The sequence below is a fragment of the Cetorhinus maximus genome, chromosome 19 (genome assembly GCF_964194155.1).
Source record: "Cetorhinus maximus chromosome 19, sCetMax3.hap1.1, whole genome shotgun sequence".
Classification (NCBI taxonomy): domain Eukaryota; kingdom Metazoa; phylum Chordata; class Chondrichthyes; order Lamniformes; family Cetorhinidae; genus Cetorhinus; species Cetorhinus maximus.
The window spans coordinates 46,336,517-46,356,464 of NC_135897.1; the positions used below are offsets into that span (position 1 = coordinate 46,336,517).

Sequence of the window (19,948 nt, forward strand, 5' to 3'; positions counted from 1 at the left end):
GACTCCACGCTGATTAAATCTCTATTACGCAAGCTCTGAATCATGAGAATACTCGTCCTTTGGACTGTCTGCTAGTCTACTTAGCCAGGGACTAACACATGATAACTTAAAGGATATGAAACAAAAATTGGTGGAATATAATTTGAGCAAAGATTTGAGTTTTAGTTTTAGTTTGTTAGATTTTGAAGCTTTTACTTCCAAATATAGAAAAAAAGCTCTGACGTAGAAGAGAATTGAGGCTGTAGAAGTATTTTAATTATACAAACTAGTTCCCAACTCCACTGACCAGTTCCACCAGGCATTTATTTTCATGAACTACATATTTAATATCCATTCTTTGATAACCAAAGTAACAAACAAACCACTGGATGAGATAAGCAAACTAATCTGAATTACGTTTGTTTAATTGTGAGTTTGCATTTGATGTTCGGCAATTCCTGCAAGACATCAAAATTTGCAATGCTTCATATTACTGACCTTGGCAAAGAAAGCACTGTTCAGAAAAGCAACCATAGAACTTCAATGTATTTAGAATTGTCATAGCCTACCTGAATTACTCCCATTGCCCATTGCTCAGTTGTGCAAGTCATACTGTAGGTTTAATCAGATTGAAGAACATTTTAGCACTTAGAATGAAACAATGTGAAATAATTATTGTCTTATTCTCGAATCATGTATATGCTTACTGTATTCAAACATTGGAGTTGTTTAACATAGCATTTTACTTTGCAGCTTTCAAACTGTGTACATTTTCTGTTTGGATTTTCTGCAACTTGCTATTAATACAGAGCCACTGTATGTTTCTTCATTTTTTTCAGTAAAATCTTGTTTGAGGTTTATTTTGGTACATAGTGTTACAATAGTCAGCAGCAGTGTTTCCCCTTCGAATACAATAGCATTTTGTACCATATATTAAAATACTGTATAAGATTATAATTTTCCATTTACATTTTATATATAAAAAACCTTTCATTCTTGTTCTGTGTTAAGTAACATCCTGTATTACATTTCACAGATCATGTAGAAATTGTGATAGTAACTTCATACTGATAGCTGTTTTGTCATCACAGTTTAAAGATTCTATCTAAAAACTGTTACAACAAACCTGCTATAATTTGTAAATGCACATCAAAGGCCCACTTAGTCTTGTTATAAATTTGACTCTTTGTATTATTGTAGTCTTATTTCTTTGAAATATTTCTACTGCAGTCAATTAATATTAAGTCCCACTTTGCAATACTATATTTTACAAATGACAATAGATTTTCTGGTTACATTTGTTAATATTGATTTTGGGGGTATCTATTAAAGCGGCTATCCAATCTTAATGTACAAACAATATAATATCTAACAACATCCATATTGAGTTGTCTAAGTTGTAGCATAGGTTATATCACATTCAAGAACATTTAGAATCTTGGTTAATCTGTCGAAATTCAGCTTCACTGAAATTTTAAATGTTTCTTTTAATGTGAGTGTGTACACCTGAGGAAGAGCTGTTCACTGTCTAATGGGATATTGGTCTTGTAAGCCTGGCTTTTTAATGTTCAGAATAGTAATTATGTGATCCTGAAAACCAATACCTGTGGTGTTACAGTGATCAAAATTTACAAAGTAGTCATATCACATGCATCATCATTCTTTTTAAGACTTTTTGAAATGTTTTTATGGATGAGCTTCCAACGATAGGCACTTCTGTTTTTCCTTGGATGGGTTACATTTTCTTTCTCCTCATTTTCAGACTTCTTTCTGGCCTTTTGGTAGTCACTTCTCTCTTCGACCCTTTAAAATAAACGTGAGTAATCTACAGTAAGTTAAAAATTACAAAAGAGGAACGCATAATGTAAACTTTATTATTGCTGAAGTACCCAAAATTTTTCAGATCCTCTCCATATGCCACAGTTGGAATTCAGGACTCCAAAATTTGAGAGATGCCGTTAAGAATTTTTATTAGAATGCTTACGTCTCATGTGACATTTTCCATTCATAACAAATATTACTATTTATGACCCTGTCAAGAAAATTCTGTTTTTCCAAAAATGACATTACACCTGAGGAAGAGGGAGTAGGTCCCCCAATACTACCTCCAATAAGCGCAAAACATTTTCACATATTTTTGTTAAACATTCACCTATATACAGATAAATGCATGACACTTCTTTGGATGTAGCACAAGTGAGAACATAAGAACACAAGAGGTAGGAGCAGGAGTATACCAGATGGCTCCACTAAGCCTGCTCCTCCATTCAATATCATGGCTGATCTTGGGCTTCAACTCCACTTTCCCACCTGCTCCCCATATCCCTCGATTCCCTGAGAGTCCGAAGATCTGTCTATCTTAGCCTTAAATATATTAAACGTTGGCGTATCCAATCTGGGGTAGAGAATTTCAAAAATTCACAACCATGTGAGTGAAGAATTTTCTCCTCATCTCAGTCCTAAATGGTTGGTCCCTTAGTTGTCAGGCTCTCCATTTGTATTTAGAAGGCTTACCAGTTTTTTTACAAAGATGCCAGAGGAATTATTTCAACGTAACTGTGTTCCAATGGTATTAACTTCAGTTCAGAGCAAAATGGCAAACTTTATAAACAGACCAGAAACTGAAACTTGCATCCTTATGTATGTCATAAATGGGACAGCATACCACAAAACTAACAATTACCCTTTCATCCTGCTGGTGATAAACTGAAAACATGAGGTGTTCCTATCTACTGCAAAAGGCAATGAAAACTATACTGTCAAGGCATTATGTTCAGACTATAGTTAAAATGCTCCTAGTTTCCAAATATTTCTTGGCATCTCAATGGCATTTTCTCATTCTCATTTCCATTCTTTTTCTTTTGCTATCCTCCCTCTCCTTTTCACTCTCTGCCTGTTTCTCAGAATCTCCCTCAAAATTGTCTCACTCTATTTCCCTCACATTTCCTTTTCACTCTCCTTCCATCTGTCCTCTTATTTCATCCCCTCTCTCATTCATGTTGCTTCTCTCACTTAACTTTATCAGTTAATCTTTCTTTCCCCTTGCTGATTAATTTTCTCTTTCTCTTTCCCTGTTTTTTCTCATTGCCATCTCTGTCCCTTTCTTTCTCTCCTCCTTTATGTGAACATACAAAACAGAGCAAGAGTAGGCCATTCAGCCCCTAGAGCCTGCTGATTCATGACTGATCTGTTTGTGTTTTGAATTCTACATTCCCACCAACCCTGATAATCTTTGATTCCCTTGCCTAGCAAGAATCTATCTACCTCTGCCTTAAAAATATTCGATTACCCCGCCTCCACCTCCTTCGGAAGCAGAGAGTTTCAAAGTTGCCCAACCCTCAGAGAGAAAAAAATTTCTCCTCATCTCTGCCCTAAAAGGGCGACCCCCAATTTTAAAACAGTGTCCCGAGTTCTGGGCCCAGCCACCAGAGGAAACATCCTCTCCACGTCCACCTTGTCAAGACCATTCAGGACCTTATATACTTCAATCAAGTCACCCCTCACTCTTCTAAACTCCAATGGAAACAAGCCCAGTCTGTCCAACCTTTCCTCATAAGACAAGCTGCTCATTCCAGGTATCAATCTAGTAAACCTCCAACACATTTACATCCTTCCTTAAATAAGGAGACCAAAACTGCATACAATATTCGAGATGTCCTATATAACTGAAGCATAACATCCTTAACTTTTATGTTCAATTCCTCTTATAGTAAAGGATAGCATTCCATTAGCCTTCTTAATTCTTCCCTTTCTGGTTGCCTCCCTCAATCGCTTCCTCATGCAGTTACCAGCATTCATTCTTCATTTCTCATAAACCCAAACAATGCCTACACCCAATCTAGCTTGTTTTCTGCTTCAGAAAGCAGTAGCATGCAAAGTTTGTGCTTGAGGTAGCAATGATGTTGCTCCTCTTTTTTCTTTGCCACTTCACAGACTGGTCAGCTATTTAAGAGCCAAGTTTGTGTGTCATGTCTGATGCTGAATATTGTTATGAGCTAGGGCTAAATTTAGATCAATTAGTATGATTCCACAAATATGTTACATTGAAGTTGCAACAAAAAAAAAGGCCAGCATCCCAATGAGGTTATGTTGGTGCTTACCCTTCATTTAAGCAAATAGTTCAAGTAACATTTATCCACCCTTTTCCCATATCCTAACCATCCTTTCCCTTTCATACACCTTCCTAGCTATTCTTAAGTGTTTAACAAAATTCCTGCCTTAGCCACTAAACCTGAAAGTAAATTCTACAGCCTCACAACTCAGAGTTTATCCTGCCTTCTGTTCTAAGTCTCACACTTAACTTCACATTTTTAAAAATTCATTCACGGGATGTGGGCGTCACTGACTAGGCCAGCATTTATTGCCCATCCCTAATTGTTCTTGAGAAGGTGATGGTGAGCTGCGTCCTCGAACCGCTACAGTCCCTGTGGCATAGGTACACCCACAGTGCTGTTAGGGAGTTCCAGGATTTTGACCCAGCGACAGTGAAGGAACAGCAATATATTTCCATGTCACGATGGTGTGTGGCTTGGAGGGGAACTTCCAGGTGGTGATGTTCCCATCTGTCTGCTGCTCTTGTCCTTCTAGATGGTAGCGGTCATGGGTTTGGAAGGTGCTGTCCAAGGAGCCTTGGTGAGTTCCTGCAGTGCATTTTGTAGATGGTACACACTGCTACCACTGTGCGCTGGTTGTGGAGGGAGTGAATGTTTGTGGATGGGGTGCCAATCAAATGGGCTGCTTTGTTCTTTAGCTGGAGTACTGGAAGTTACATATATTAATACACAAGGCCCTGTTCTTTGCAGACAGAAAGAAAATGTACGCACATTGTGCCTGTTCCAGCTAAACAAAGTAAATGACAGCCATTCGTCATTCCTCAGGGCAATGCCTTGACCAAACAGGGTCATGCTGCCTTGTTTAAATTTCAAACAATGCTTGGTAGTTAACTGTCAGTCACCATCACTGGTGTATTCTCCATGGCAACGCCAATTGCCAACCAACCAGCACTCTCTTCTCATACAGTATAAATTGTTGCTTTCCCCTTATATTGGTATTCTTGAGAAGTGTCCTGATGAGTGCAAGATGAAAAGCTTAGACATGTCTCTTTTTTCAGCAATAATCTGTTTTTTAATGATGTTGATTGAAGGATAGATATTGGTCAGGACACCAGGAATAAATCCCCTGCTCTTCTTTGAAATAACGTCATGGGATCTTTTACACCCACTTGAGAGAGCAGATGGGGCCTCAGCCTAACACCTCATCTGAAAGACAGCACCTCTGACAATGCAGCACTCCTTCAGTAATGCACTGGAGTATGCGCCTGGCTTTTTGTGCTCAAGTCTTTGGAGTGGGATTTGAACACAATACCTTCTGACTCAGAGGCCAGAGACCAACTGACATGGCTACCATGGCTGATACAAACTCTGGGTTAGAAACGCACCTGCTGCACCAGAGTACAGGCCTAGAGTATCTTTCCTCTGAGTGTTGTTATAACCTTGTGGCCTAGTTTCCCACTCAGCTCGCTGAACAGACAAGGTATTATATCTTACTCGTCAATCTCACTTGACATTGTCCATAGGGGTCAAGGCCAATTATAGCATTCAGGTGAAGACAGTGTGGCACATTTGCACCTTGCGGCAATTCTAAGTCACCAGACTTTCTGGGGGTACTGAGGGTGAGTTGCAATCCAAGGTAGAACTTAAAGCCACAGTGTTTCTATTTGCTCATCAAAGAAACCCCAATCTGAGGAGGCCAGGGGTGTCTTCCACCTGATCCCCTTACAACTTGGCTGACATTTGAGGGTGTGCCTGATGTTTCCTGAGGCAACCTACAGAATTCCAAACAAGTTTTCTGGGCTCTGTTCTGGTTCTCATGAAAGAAACATAAATGCTACGTAATGTAAGTAACTGATTCCATGAGATCGATTACCATCAGAATGCTTTCCCAAAATACAGTTTGGGTCTTAGGCTCCTCCTCGGACATCAAGGTGTGACTCTTTTTTTCCGGTAGCACCACTGGGTTACCTCGGGGCATCTACAAGCAATGGGTTGCCTGCTCCAAGTGTGTAAATAGCCCCAACCTCATGATGATGCCTGACAATGCAGCAAGTAAAAATCCAGCCTTGCTGCACTTCCACCCCCCGTTTAAAGGGGACAGCAGAATTTCAAGGCCCAAGATTTTTTAATAAAATATAGACAGCTATACAGGTACCGCTTTGTTTTTTATAATTAGTACTTAAGGAACTTTAAGGAAAATAATCAAATGCTATATAAAACAGTTTTTATAAATCTATGATACACAAGCATTGTTGTTTAGAATGGCACTACCTTCTTTTCAGAGGTGTGAATTTTTCTGAAGTACCAATGATGCAACTACAGGGGCAGTGGGTATGAGACATGGGTTAGAGACAATAGTCACTCAACTATGGGCCGGGTGGGGGGCGGATTCCCTCAGCCGGGAGTGAGCTCTTTCAAGCATGCACGCGAAAGAGTGCACAAATCTCCCTGGGGCTAAGTGCTGCCTCAGGGAAATCGGCTCAGAATTTAAATTTGTCATACAAATGATAAAAAAATTTCCCTGACATGTCCCCTCATGTGACATTGTCACATGAGTTGGGACATGTCCATAACTTTTATTGAAACCTTTAATAAAAATTAAAAAACCCTCATGAAACCTCATCCCGCCCGTGGAAGAGGTTTCATGCTTTTTCTGAAGCCCGCCAGGGCTCCCAGCCTGCCCGCCAAGGTTGGACGGGCAGGTCCATTACTGATTTTAATTAAATTTTCAATGGTCTCAATAGGCCGCTGACAGGTCAGCGTGTGCGCAGCTGACTTGGCTGTGCCCCCGCTGACCGGAAAATGGAAATGATGCGGGGTGACGTTGGGAGTTCCACCTGATGTCATCCCGCGTCATGTTGTGCGTCGGCGAGTGGGCCCCGCCCCTGCTCGCCAACCAGAAGATCCTGCCCCAGGAACTGAAGATTAAATTTAAGAATAATGCTGTGAGCAACCCAGGATAAGAAATTATCGGAGCATTAAAACAAGTGACTTTCTTTCAACACTTTTGTTCTAAAAATGTTAGAGTGGAAAAGGAAATGTTTACCAGATGGTAGAATCATCCAATCAGGCAATGAAGAGACAGTTCGCATGGGAAAGCACTGCACCATGATTATTGCCAGAAGCGATCAATGTGCAGTTAGAGGTAGGAGGTCATATAATGAAATCTCCAGGATTATATCCAGTTAGTCATCAACCCTATTGAGGCTGCCTATTAAGTAGTGATTAAAATTAAAAATAAATTCATGAATGGTCAACAGGCCCCAGGAGTAGGTATAGCTGCAGAAACGAGGAAGCCGTTTTAACTTCTAGGGCAGAATTTTTCCCTCGTCGAGCGCGTGCCCGACCCAAATGAGAGAAAAATAGTGCGTGATGATGTCGGGCAAGCGTCCCGAAGTCATCGCGCACTCTCGCAATATTTTGCTTGGTGGGCGCACGCGAGAGGCGGCAGAGCACCTGCCAACAATGGCTAATGGGAAACAAAGCAGCAGGTTAGCATGTGGGGGGGTGGATTCAACTTCATGGAAAATTATGAAAAAACTGAAAAGAAAGGAGAGCTCAGGAGAGGCTATTAAAGTCTCCAGAACACAAAATAGGACAGAGTGTTTGGAAAGGGCTAGGAATCTAACTTCAAGCACATCAGATAAAGGGACGACAATGAGAAAGGGGACGGGAAATACAGGACTGAAGGTGTTGTATCTGAATTCATGCAGTATACGAAATAAGGTAAATGAGCTTGTGGTGCAGATTGAAATTGGCAGGTATGATGTAGTGGGCATCATGGAGACATGGCTTCAAGGGGATCAGGACTGGAGCTAAATATCCAAGGATGTACATCCTATCGGAAAGATAGGCAGGTTGGCAGAGGGGGTGGGGTTGCTTTGTTAGTAAGAAATGAAATTAAATCAATAGCAAGAAATGACGTAGGGTCAGATGATGTAGAATCTGTGTGGGTAGAGTTGAGGAACCGCAAAGGTGAAAAAAACCATAATGTGAGTTATGTACAGGCCTCCGAACAGTAGTCAGGATGTGGGGCACAAGATACACCAGGAGATAGAAAAGGCATGTAAGAAAGGCAAGGTTACAGTGATCATGGGGGATTTCAATATGCAGGTAGACTGGGAAAATCAGGTTGGTAGTGGATCCCGAGAAAAGGAATTTGTGCAATGTCTACAAGATGGCTTTTTGGAGCAGCCTGTGGTGGAGCCCACTAGGGAACAGGCAATTCTAGATTTAATGATGTGTAATGAGGCAGATTTGATAAGGGAGCTTAAGGTGAAGGAACCCTTAGGAGGAAGTGACCATAACATGATAGAATTTACCCTGCAATTTGAGAGGAAAAAGCTGGAATCAGATGTAACGGTATTACAGTTGAATAAAGGCAACTACAGAGGCATGAGGGAGGAGCTGGCCAGAATTGACTGGGAGATGAGCCTAGCAGGAAGACAGTGGAACAGCAATGGCAGGAGTTTCTGGGAGTAATTTGGGAGACACAGCAAAAATTCATCCTTAGGAAGAAGAAGCATACTAAAGGGAGGACGAGGCAACCATGGCTGACAAGGGAAGTCAGGGACAGCATAAAAGCTAAAGCATACAATGCGGCGAAGAGCAGTGGGAAACCAGGGGATTGGGAAGCCTACAAAGACCAACAAAGGACAACTAAAAAAGAAATAAGGAGGGAGAAGATTAAATATGAGGTCAACTAGCCAGTAATATAAAAGAAGATTGCAAGAGTTTCTTTTAGATATATAAAGGGTAAGAGAGAGGCAAAAGTGGACATTGGGCCGCTGGAAAATGACTCTGGAGAAGTAGTAGTGGGGAACAAAGAAATGGCGGAGGTACTGAATAGGTACTTTGTGTCAGTCTTCACGGTGGAAGACACGAGTAACATCCCCAAAGTTCAAAAGAGTTGAGGGGCAGAGGTGAGTAGGGTGGCCATTACCAAGGAGAAGGTGCTAGGAAAACTGAAAGGTCTGAAGGTGGATAAATCACCTGGGCCAGATGGATTACAGCCCAGAGTTCTGAAGGAGATAGCTGAAGAGATAGTGGAGGGGTTAGTGGTGATCTTTCAGGAATCACTCGAGTCAGGGAGGGTCCCAGAGGACTGGAAAATCGCTAATGTAACGCCCCTGTTTAAGAAGGGAGTGAGGCAAAAGATGGGAAATTATGGGCCGATTAGCCTGACCTCGGTTGTTGGTAAGATTTTAGAGTCCATTATTAAGGATGAGATTTCAGAATACTTGGAAATGCATGGTAAAATCGGGCAAAGTCAGCATAGTTTCATCAAGGGGAGGTCATGCCTGATAAATCTGTTAGAATTCTTTGAAGAGGTAACGAGTAGGTTAGACAAAGGAGAGCCAATGGATGTTATCTACTTGGACTTCCAGAAGGACTTTGACAAGGTGCCGCACAGGAGGCTGCTCAGTAAGATAAGAGCCCATGGTGTTAGAGGCAAGGTACTAGCATGGATAGAAGATTAGCTGTCTGGCAGGAGGCAGAGAGTGGGGTTAAGGGGGTCCTTCTCAGGATGGCGGCCGGTGACTAGTGGAGTTCCGCAGGGGTCAGTGTTGGGACCACAACTTTTCACTTTATATAATAATGATCTAGTTGAAGGAACTGAGGGCATTGTGGCTAAGTTTGCAGATGATACAAAGATAGGTGGAGGGACAGGTAGTATTGAGGAGGCGGGGAGGCTGCAGAAGGATTTGGACAGATTAGGAGAATGGGCAAAGAAGTGGCAGATGGAATACAACATGGGGAAGTGTGAGGTCATGCACTTTGGTAGGAAGAATAGAGGCATAGACTATTTTCTTAATGGGGAGAGAATTCAGAAGTCTGGAGTGCAAAGGGACTTGGGAGTCCTAGTCCAGGATTCTCTTAAGGTTAACTTGCAGACTTGCAGGTTGAGTCGGTAGTTAGGAAGGCAAATGCAATGTTGGCATTTATTTCAAGAGGACTAGAATATAAAAGCAGGGATGTGCTGCTGAGGCTTTATAAGGCTCTGGACAGACCACATTTAGAATATTGTGAGCAATTTTGGGCCCCATACCTCAGGAAGGATGTTCTGGCCCTGGAGAGAGTCCAGAGGAGGTTCACGAGAACGATCCCAGGAATGAAAGGCTTAACATATGAGGAACGTTTGAGGACTCTGGGTCTATACTCGATGGAGTTTAGAAGGATGAGGGGGGATCTGATTGAAACTTACAGAATACTGAAAAGCCTAGATAGAGTGGACGTGGGGAAGATGTTTCCATTAGTAGGAGAGACTAGGACCCGAGGGCACAGCCTCAGAGTAAAGGGAAGACCTTTTAGAACAGAGATGAGGAGAAACTTCTTTAGCCAGAGAGTGGTGAATCTATGGAATTCATTGCCACAGAAGGCTGTGGAGGCCAGGTCATTGAGTGTATTTAAGACCGAGATAGATAGGTTCTTGATTGGTAAGGGGATCAAAGGTTACGGGGAGAAGGTGGGAGAATGGGGTTGAGAAACTTATCAGCCATGATTGAATGGCGGAGCAGACTCGATGGGCTAAATGGCCTAATTTCTGCTCCTATGTCTTATGGTCTTAACAATTAAGAGGCCTATTAAGGCCCTTCATCAATTAATTAAATTGAATTTCTCGCTGCCCGTCCAACTGTTCGGTTGGCGGGCTGGCGAATAGGCCAAGCAGCCTTTGCATTTTTTTGCAAAATCTCATGCACAGGCGGGCTGAGGTTTCAACCAGTGATTGAAAAAAAACTTTTAAAACTCATTTTTAACAGGTCCCTGCTCATATAGGGACATGTCTTCCTTATTTTTTAATTCTTTATTTTTAATATGATAAATCTTCAGTTCTCTGAGGCAGCTCTGTGCCTTCAGGGAGCTTTCACTGCACGCACGCTTCAGCGCTCGCCCTCCTCCCGCCCCCACCCTGGCAGCGCTAAGGCCTGAGCGTGCCTTTCACGCTGGCTGGCCATTAGTTGGCCAGCCAGTGTGAAATCGCGGTCAGGGCCCGATTGCAGGTGGTGGTCGGTTTCGTGGCCACTCCCGGGCCCACCTGCCGCGCCCGCCCGACGAGGTAAAAATCCTGCTCCTAATTTTAATGGGAATCAGGAGGTCAAAGGGGAGTGAGATCCTAAACAAATGGGGGAAAATGAATGAAAACATGCTTTTATTATAGAGATAAAATTTGAAACTTTTATCTACCTGAAGAGATATCCAGATATGAGGAGGAAATTTTGAAATTCATCAGAAATCTAGGGAATTGGAGCTTTTGGAGCACCATCTAAAAGTGCAGCTGGCAGTTGCTCACTTAATGGTGATGAAATCGTACTGAGATGCCACATCATGGCTTGACACAAATGATGACACCCAAATAAGGAATGCATGATATACATACTGAATTCAACACATTATAGATAGATAACAGTTCCATTCTAGTACCATCAAAACCATGATCTGTTCTGCTCATTTTCAAATTCTCCTTGATTATAGTAAAATAAAAGATTCAATTGTCAACTGTTAAAATATCACTCTGAATGTTGCTGTGTAAAAAAAAAGCATTTTCTATCAACCATCGTCAAAACATTAAGAGTGGAATATCCTACGGTTCCAATTTTGATGAGTTACCAATATCTCTATTTCTACCAGTTCAGTTACCAAGAGCTGGATTTTCGCAGAGTCGGGAAAATTCAGTGGGCGGTTCTTGGATTTGGAAGTCCCGTATGCCATTTCCAACAGATCCTATTTTTGCCGGTAAGGGAAAGGGGATGGGACTTGACTCACACATTGAGCGAAACCTGAATTCAGCTGTGCTGTTTGAACTCAGTGCTGAGTTCAAACAGACCCCATTTTCACTGCAGCATGGGCCTTAACCCGCAGTGTGGGAATCACAAATTTATGGAGGAGATGTAAAGGTTTGTGAAGGGTGTAGAAGGCCTGTAGAATTGTCAAGCTGTCAAGTTATTGAAATCCCAAGCCCTTTAAAAATAAAAATAAAATGGCCTCCTGTGTCAGAGTTAAAAAATACTCAGGCTGTGAAATTATTTAAATTCCCATCCCTTGAAAAATGTGAATAAACAGACTGCCTGTGTCAGTGAGAGTTGAAAAAAACTCTGTTCTAGCAATTGCAATAGCTGTTTGTTGACATTACCCCAAGAGTTATCATTAAATCTTTATTAATGCTTGGCTGCCACAACCTCCAATTATCCCAGCTGGGGTGGGAGCTGGGGTGTGAGATTGGGTATAAATTCACAGTTTGATTCATAGATCAAAGAGGTTACTAAAGGATTAGTTGTCTTTCATGTGGGGTTATGAATCCAAGTCTGTTTTTTTTAAAGAGATTAAGTTCTTGAGGGTTCTTTAAGGGTTTGAATGGGCTTTCATGAATGAGAGTTTTTTTTACTATGGCAAAAGCTGTGATATAGATTTAGATCTTTATTTTATTTCATCTCAACGTGGCTTCTAAAGTCTGCACATGGTGGATAGTGATGAGTTGGCATGGAAGGTGCAAGGGCAAAGGGTGGTGGGTTGGGGGCATGGGTTAGCATGAGTTGGCATTAAGTTGGCATATAAAAAGGACCATGGGAATAGGTGGGGGGGTGAGTTGGCATTAAATTAGTATGGGGACTATGAGGTGATGGGGATGGGTGGGGGGGCATGAGTTGGCATGGATGGGGCATGGGTGGTGTGTGAGGGGTGAGGGCTAGAGGGGCATGTTTTCCCCCCCGAGGCTGGTGCAGCAAACCGGGAAATTTCCTGACTCACGTGATCTGCCTCGGGAGTGAAAATACAGACCCCAGTCTCCATCTCACTCACATCCAGCTCTTTACTTGCCATGAGAATGGAGAAAGATTGGAATATCACATTTTTTCAAACACATCTCCAATTTTGTCTTAAAGCAAAATCCAGTTCTATTTTAGTTACACTCACCACAGTTTGAGCTAAACCTGTTCTAACCCCTCTTTATTCTCCAACAAAAAGCTTTTCTTCATATTTCTGTTTCTCCTGAGATGAAAATGACCCTGTGAGCTCAGACAGCTCTGCAAGGTCAGTGATCATGCAGAATTAATATCCTGAATGTCTACAACTCCTGACTCACGCTAATAAAGACTGGTCTGGATAAAGTGACACTATTTGCTACTACTCCAATTACCTCCGTTGTCCTTTGGGTTAATGCAGAACACCCACTGCCTCCAGAAAGTTTGACCCCAAACTCGTTAAGTCTGGTGAAACCTTTGCTTCTCATAATGTTGCCAATAACCGCTGCAGCTAGCTGCTTTGGTTTGGCTCCATTTTCTAGATTCAGTCTAATAACTGTAAGGGTTCCAGTTTACAGTTTATGAAAGTTTAGGTCATTCCTGAACAGTGCATTGTACTGCAATGATACTAAATTTTCCACATCATTTTCATTTGTCCATAATGAAAACCCTGGTCATCTTTTGTACCCAGATTTCCATTGTTATGGAACCCTACTAGCTGGAATTTAATCACTATACATAACTTGTATCAGATATATCACAGAAATCTTCTTATTCACCATGATCAGGTATATATGCACTGCATCAATGTCAAATGATTTAGGACCGCCACAGCTTCTGACAATCTCATGTCTTAGCAGCGCTATGTGCCCTGGATTCCCCTTTGGGCCAGCACCGATGGCATCTAGAACATTTAATTTCCTCTGTGATCTCCTGGGCTATGCAAGACAGACACATGCAGTGCTGGTTGATAATCTGAATTGGTGAGTTGTCTTCTATTCAGCTGGTCTGAGATCTCTTTTCCCACATCCTCATCACCCTCTGGCACTCATTAGGCTTCAAAATGATTGGCCAACTCATTTATCTATCCTGGGGTTCTGTGCCATTTGTCAAGTATCCTTTTTCTTTAAATCATCCAGAGCCATTTCCAGAAAATGATTTATTAAAATAAACTTGCATATTTCATCATAAGGCGTTACAATTTCACCCCAACCACAATTTTAAGGATAGCTCTCAGCTTTCTGTAAATTTTAAATTAATGTCAAGATACTGGCCTCAGATCAAAAACAACAAGCATCATTCTTTACAACATTATAATCTGCATTGTACAATGATCAAAAGTACAGTAATCATTTTACTGTTGCCAAACATTTGTGTAGATTTAAAATAATTGGCAAAAGAAGCAAAAGAAATATGAGAATTTTTTTCACACAGTGAGTGGTTAGGTCTGGAATGCACTGCCTGAGAGTGTGGCAGAGGCAAATTCAATTGAAGCATTCAAAAGGGAATTAGACTGTTATCTGAAAAGGAAGAATGTGCAGGATTATGTGGAGAAGGCGGGAGAATGGCACTAAAGGGATGCTCATTCGGAGAACCGGTACAGACAAGATGGGCCAAATGGCCTCCTTCGGCACTGTACCAATTCTGTGGTGGCGTGATAAGAATTCAAGTGTTGTCAATAAACCACATGATGCTCTGTTCCTTAAAATTTAGAATGAGCTTAAGATTTGAGAAAAGATCATTGACCTGAAACGTTAACTCTACTTCTCTCTCCACTGATGCTGCTTGACTTGCTGAGTGTTTTCCAATTTTTCTGGTTTTATTTAAGGTTTGATAGTTATTCTAAACAGTTATGGGCCAAATCAACTGGATCCTGACTGTTAAGCTGCCCTCTTCAGATTCAGGAACAGACTGATACACTTCCTGAGCTTCCTTGAGCGAGCATCTTCATGCCATTACACTTAGTCTAAAGCTAATGGTAAAATGTACTTACAAGTCAGATAATTACATAGAAACAGAAATACTCAAAAGCAAACTAGTGATACACACTACACAACTAACTAAAACACAAATTGTAGCTCCTGTTTTTTCGTTAGTGTTGAAGTTGTCTTATTTGAAAATCAAACTGATTCTTCTCAATGGTCAAGAAATTAATATATTAGTTATTTTAAAATGTAAATAGCTAAGATATGAACAGCTATTTCCAGCTATCTGGTGGTACAATTTTTTTGACTCCTGACTGCAACAGACGCCATCCTTAATGTTTGATTTTCAAATAAAGTGTCTATTGTTCTTCTCCTTAGAACCAAACTATTGTATCCTGGCTGACTTGAAATCTCAAACAATCTGCCTGCTTTCACATAGAGACCCCGGGAGTTAAACTTTCAATTCCGGCAGGAGTGAGGAACTGGAGTTATCAGATCAGCTGCATTTGTACATCCCATGTGATTTTCCTTACCACTGTCCCTTGATTACAAATTCAAAAGATAAAGCTAATCCAACGGCAATTTTAATTTGAATTACTGTATCTAAAGCCATATAATAGAGATTAAAGCAAATTTTCCCATATGATGCATGATTAAGCTCTGCCTCCATCACTGAAATGTCATTTGCTTGTTGGTTATGCAGAGTAGCAGCAATGGGGGCATTGCAAAGTTAGCCTTCAGAATTTGTTATCATGATAAACGCAGACTTGTCACAGAACTTCATCCTTTTCCAGAACTGTACACGGAAAATGAAAACGCTAGAAAAAATTCTACTCATAAGATGAGATATGTCATGAATAACTGACTTCCAAGAGATGTAGGAATGTGGAAAGAGTGAATAGATACATTAAAACATGAATTCATGAAGTAGTTTGAAATTGAAAGATGAGACAAAGCAAACTTACATGAGAGCATCTCAGACAGTTGAATCTAAACCCAATTGCAAGTATGAATATCAGTAGCCATAAATATTCGATTACCATCAACAGCAACACCATTGCTGCCTTCAGTGGGCATGACAAATCTGCTCTCCACATCTGCACTAGATGATAAATTACTACTAGGAAGTTTTCTGGGCATTGATTATTGTTACCTAAGTTTATTTTTTGTAGGTAATAGGTAAATTTTAAAAGGAAATTTTTAAAAAAGGATTGCTTTTTGTGGTGGGGTAAATGATAAAATGTCCATGAAATTTAATTTGATTTGATTTTAATAATTTGTATTCTCTTAGGTTTGGAACAGCATTGTGTAAAATAATTTGGGCCTAAAGGACACATTATGAATTTTGAAATTTTTTTGCAAAAAAAAAATCTATGCTACTTTACTTTGAAACCCTCATACTGATATCTCAGTGTATCACTCAAGTGTGTGACACATGTTGATGTCACTGCATTTTCATATTGTTCAATGACACCAAAAGTACTGACTGTAAAAGAGATATATTCATGATTAATAACTGGATTAAATGGTAACATGTTAATTCATATACAGAAATGTCTAGAAACAAGGTAAAAACTTCCAACATCAAATGCATATATGTGAAGGCTGAACATCTGTTTCAAATACTAAATAACTTTGGTGAATAATTCTTTACGAGCAGCAAATATTCCAGAAAACACTTCTTCTCACAGCTGTACATTTTTACCTTAAGTACCACTTTTCCACGTTGAGACCCAACAGATCTCCTGGTATTCCTGCTCTAGGCCACAGCCAGGCTGGCAGTCTCCTCTCAAGTAGAAGAGTGGTTGCAGCAATCTGAAACAGCATTAATCTTTTCAGAATTAAATTAATTTAAGTATAAACTCTGATTATAGAGGAGAAATGATATCCAAATAATTTTAAGTTTCTCATGTTGTTACATTCTGATGTACTATTCAGGGTACTATTTAGGCCTGAAAATGCATGGGACAAATTACACTGGTACACTTACCCCCTAAAGCTGGGACTTGTATCCCCCAATCATCCACAACACTGACCCTGCCTTGAAATATTCATCAGCTAACTTAAATATCATCTCGTCTTTCAGTAACGCAGCTCTTGTGTAATACACAGGTGCGGAAGGATGAGTCAAAAGTATTGGTGCGGCCTTTAAATAGGAAGAAATGGTTAACAATTTCTTGAATTAAGTAGTGAACGTGAACGTGATAGGTTCCTAGCATAAGCGGCAGAGAAGGTTGCCCAGGTTTAGCGTTGTGGGATCCATTCACCCAAAAAGGATGTTCAATGAATAACATATCTTCATGCAGACTCTGCGATCTGTCTCCAAGGACATTCCCCAACAAGGCAGCTGTGATTCATGTCTATTGCTCTCATTTATAGGAAAAACATGAATGTTTTTCTTTGTTGTAGGCATTAATAGAACATGTGGTATCATCAGCTGGAAGCTGTGAGAGTCTCCCATTGTGTAAGTGGCCCAGATCCAGCTGTTTCTCTATGGAAACCCAGGTTGCTACCCTGGTGGCAACTGGGGACAAATTAGACAGCATATTGTGTATGGCTCTCAGGTACTTGGGTCCAACTGTCATTCAAGGCCTACAGGAGGTGATAACAGCCATTAGTTCAGCCACCTCACCGTTCAGTGGACAAACAGGTCCAGGGCCCAGTACAATGTTGACAGCTGGAGATGATCTACGTGAGAAGCTGCCATTTTTCAGGACAGCAGCACATGTCAGAAATCTGGCCTTCTCCTTCTGCATCAAACAAGGCAGGTAGTGGTACTAAACTGTCACCCATCACAAATTCAGAGATGCAATCAGCAGCAACTTATTCGCAGGGCAAAATAGCCATGAGAAGGCGGCTACCCTAGTCCCATAAGCCTGTTGTACCACATGAGCACTGATCGCCTCTTGCAATTCTGGCCCCAAGATTGTACAAAGAAAGCTCTAAAATTGGAAAAAGAAAGACACTTTTAGTCACTCAGGTGTAGCACAATGTTAAGAATTAGTAGATGGCTGACGTCCACTTCTGGATTGCTTGGAATAATATAGAAGCTGCACTTACTTTGTCCTCTGTTAAATCTGATCTTGGCTTAGGATTCACGGTGAAGGCAGCTGCAGGCCAGGTGACAAACAAGAGAACATATCATTTTTAGCTGCAAGAAGAGGCCCCGTGGTTCAACAAGCCCAGTTCCTTTTTGATTGGTATCAACTTCACACACTCATCTTATTACCATTTCTGGTAATCTCTTCTCTCTCCACAAGCACAGTCGTTGTCTGATCAGACTAGTCATTCTACTCGCATTAATGGAATTTTCTCATAACTTGTTATACCTTTTGTGAAGAAGAATTTTGCCAGATTTCCTCTTTTATTGCTAACATTCTCATTTTAAAATGGTATCCGTTGTATTTGAATCATTCGCCATACTGAAAAAAATTGTCCAGGTCAACTTTGTTAATATCCTTCATGATCTTCTTAAGTTTAATTATCTCTCCATCAACGTTTTCTCATTCTAAAGAGTGCAAACCCAACATCAACATTTTCTTCTAAATTAGATTACCAAAAAAAACCCTTCCAGAGCATTTGTTTGAATACATGTCCCTGCAAGGATAATCCTTCCTGTGAGTAGGTAACCAGCAGTTCACAAGATACTCTAGATGGAGAACTGATTGCCTGATGGTGCCTGGATGTCTCTTCCTCATACAGATGCACTCCACTTACCCAAGTTGAGAACTTGGGCAACGAGATGTAAGGATCCAATATGGCAGGTGGCATGATCTTATATATCTTAAATGAGCTACCTGGTATAGTGATTAGGGCTGCTCAGTCAATGTTCAGGACCATCAGCCCCAAACCATATGCAAATTGTACCAGAAACAGATATCAGGTCACCTTTGCCAAATTGGATTGTGAATGACAGCAGCATTCAATGCGTTGTGTACATACTCTCTTGCAGGACATCCCGTGCATCAAGCATTTCCTGGTGTGTACCTACAAGTCTTTTTTGACAGCTTGAGCTTTCAAAATCAGCATCTGAGTCCTCTGCAACAGAACTGGTATGTGACTTTGCTGTTCGGTGAGCTGGCATCAGTGGCATCCTATCCCCATGCCTTGTCTCTGTGCATTTATGCCCAGAGAGTCACCACCTGTAGATCTCTTCTCCAACATAGCCTCTAAAGTTGGTGTGATGTCAGTATCAGAAATGATGCTTGCGAGAGTCAGATCAAGTGACGATGCATCTTCATAGTAACACTGTTCCTCTTCCTCTACTGGCTGAGGGATGTTGATCATCTCAGTAGCTAAAATGAAAGAAAATGTTGCTTGCATTGTAAGGAAGAGCATAAGGAAAGAAGTGGCTGCTGAAATCATCTGCAGCTCATCATGCAGTGTGTGTGGTGTGAAAGTAAAGTGGAAAGAGACGAAAAGGATTAAGTATAAAGAAATCCTCCACAATATCTCCTCCAATGCCACCAGTTGCCATGGCCTCTGCTCTGCCTCTTCCATGGGCAACATTTTCCCCCCGTCGGGGTGGGGGGGGTGGGGGGGAAGTGCGGGAGCGGCCACGGGCGGCCTTCCAATCGGCGTCCCCGGTCGGGGAGGGGGCGACACCATTTTGAGTGGGCGGGCCAATTAAGACCTGCCCAGTGTGGCATCTGCCAGGAAACACTTTGCACTTCCTGTGTGGGCGGGTGGGTGGTTTCCTCCAGCTGGGAGTGCATTCTTTCGCACATGTGCGTGAAAGAGCGCACAGATCTCCTTGAGGCTAAGTGCTGCCTCAGGGAGATCGTCTCCGATCTAAAACTTGAAATAAAGGTGTTTAAAAAATTTTCCTGTCATGTCCCCTCATGTGGCACTGTCACATGAGTTGGGACATGTCCATAACTTCTACTGAAACCTTTAATAAAAATTTAAATACCCTCATGAAACCTCATCCCGCCCGTGGATGAGGTTTCATGCTTTTTCCCAGGCCCACTGGGCTCCCGGCCTGCCCACCAGCCTTAAGGTTGGACGCGCAGGTCCATCAATCACGTTAATTAGTTTTTTAATGGCCTTAATTGGCCGTTGACAGTTCGGTGGGTGCGTCGCCTAATCAGCTGCGCGCCCGCCAAACTGAAAATCTAAATTACGCAGAGTGACATCGGGAGGCACACCCGACGTATCCCCACGTTATTTTCCGTGTCGGCGAGCGGGCCCCGTCCCCGCTCGCTGACCAGAAGATGTTGCCTCATGACTATCAGGATGGGATGCTCACTTCCAG

At 41.5% G+C, this 19,948-nt stretch overlaps 1 protein-coding gene across 1 annotated transcript in view; it reads right to left on the reverse strand.

Moving 5' to 3' along the window:
• Positions 1 to 877: 877 nt before the first annotated feature.
• The window catches only part of LOC144694187 (transient receptor potential cation channel subfamily V member 6-like), a 152,363-nt gene continuing 133,292 nt past the window's right edge, over positions 878 to 19,948 (reverse strand). Inside the window, exons 14-15 of the mRNA XM_078564543.1 lie at positions 16,400 to 16,509; positions 878 to 1,782 (exon numbers count right to left, since the gene is read on the reverse strand). Of these exons, the coding sequence (XP_078420669.1) occupies positions 1,608 to 1,782; positions 16,400 to 16,509 (285 nt within the window). The 3' untranslated portion in view covers positions 878 to 1,607. The remainder of the gene's footprint in view (positions 1,783 to 16,399; positions 16,510 to 19,948) is intronic.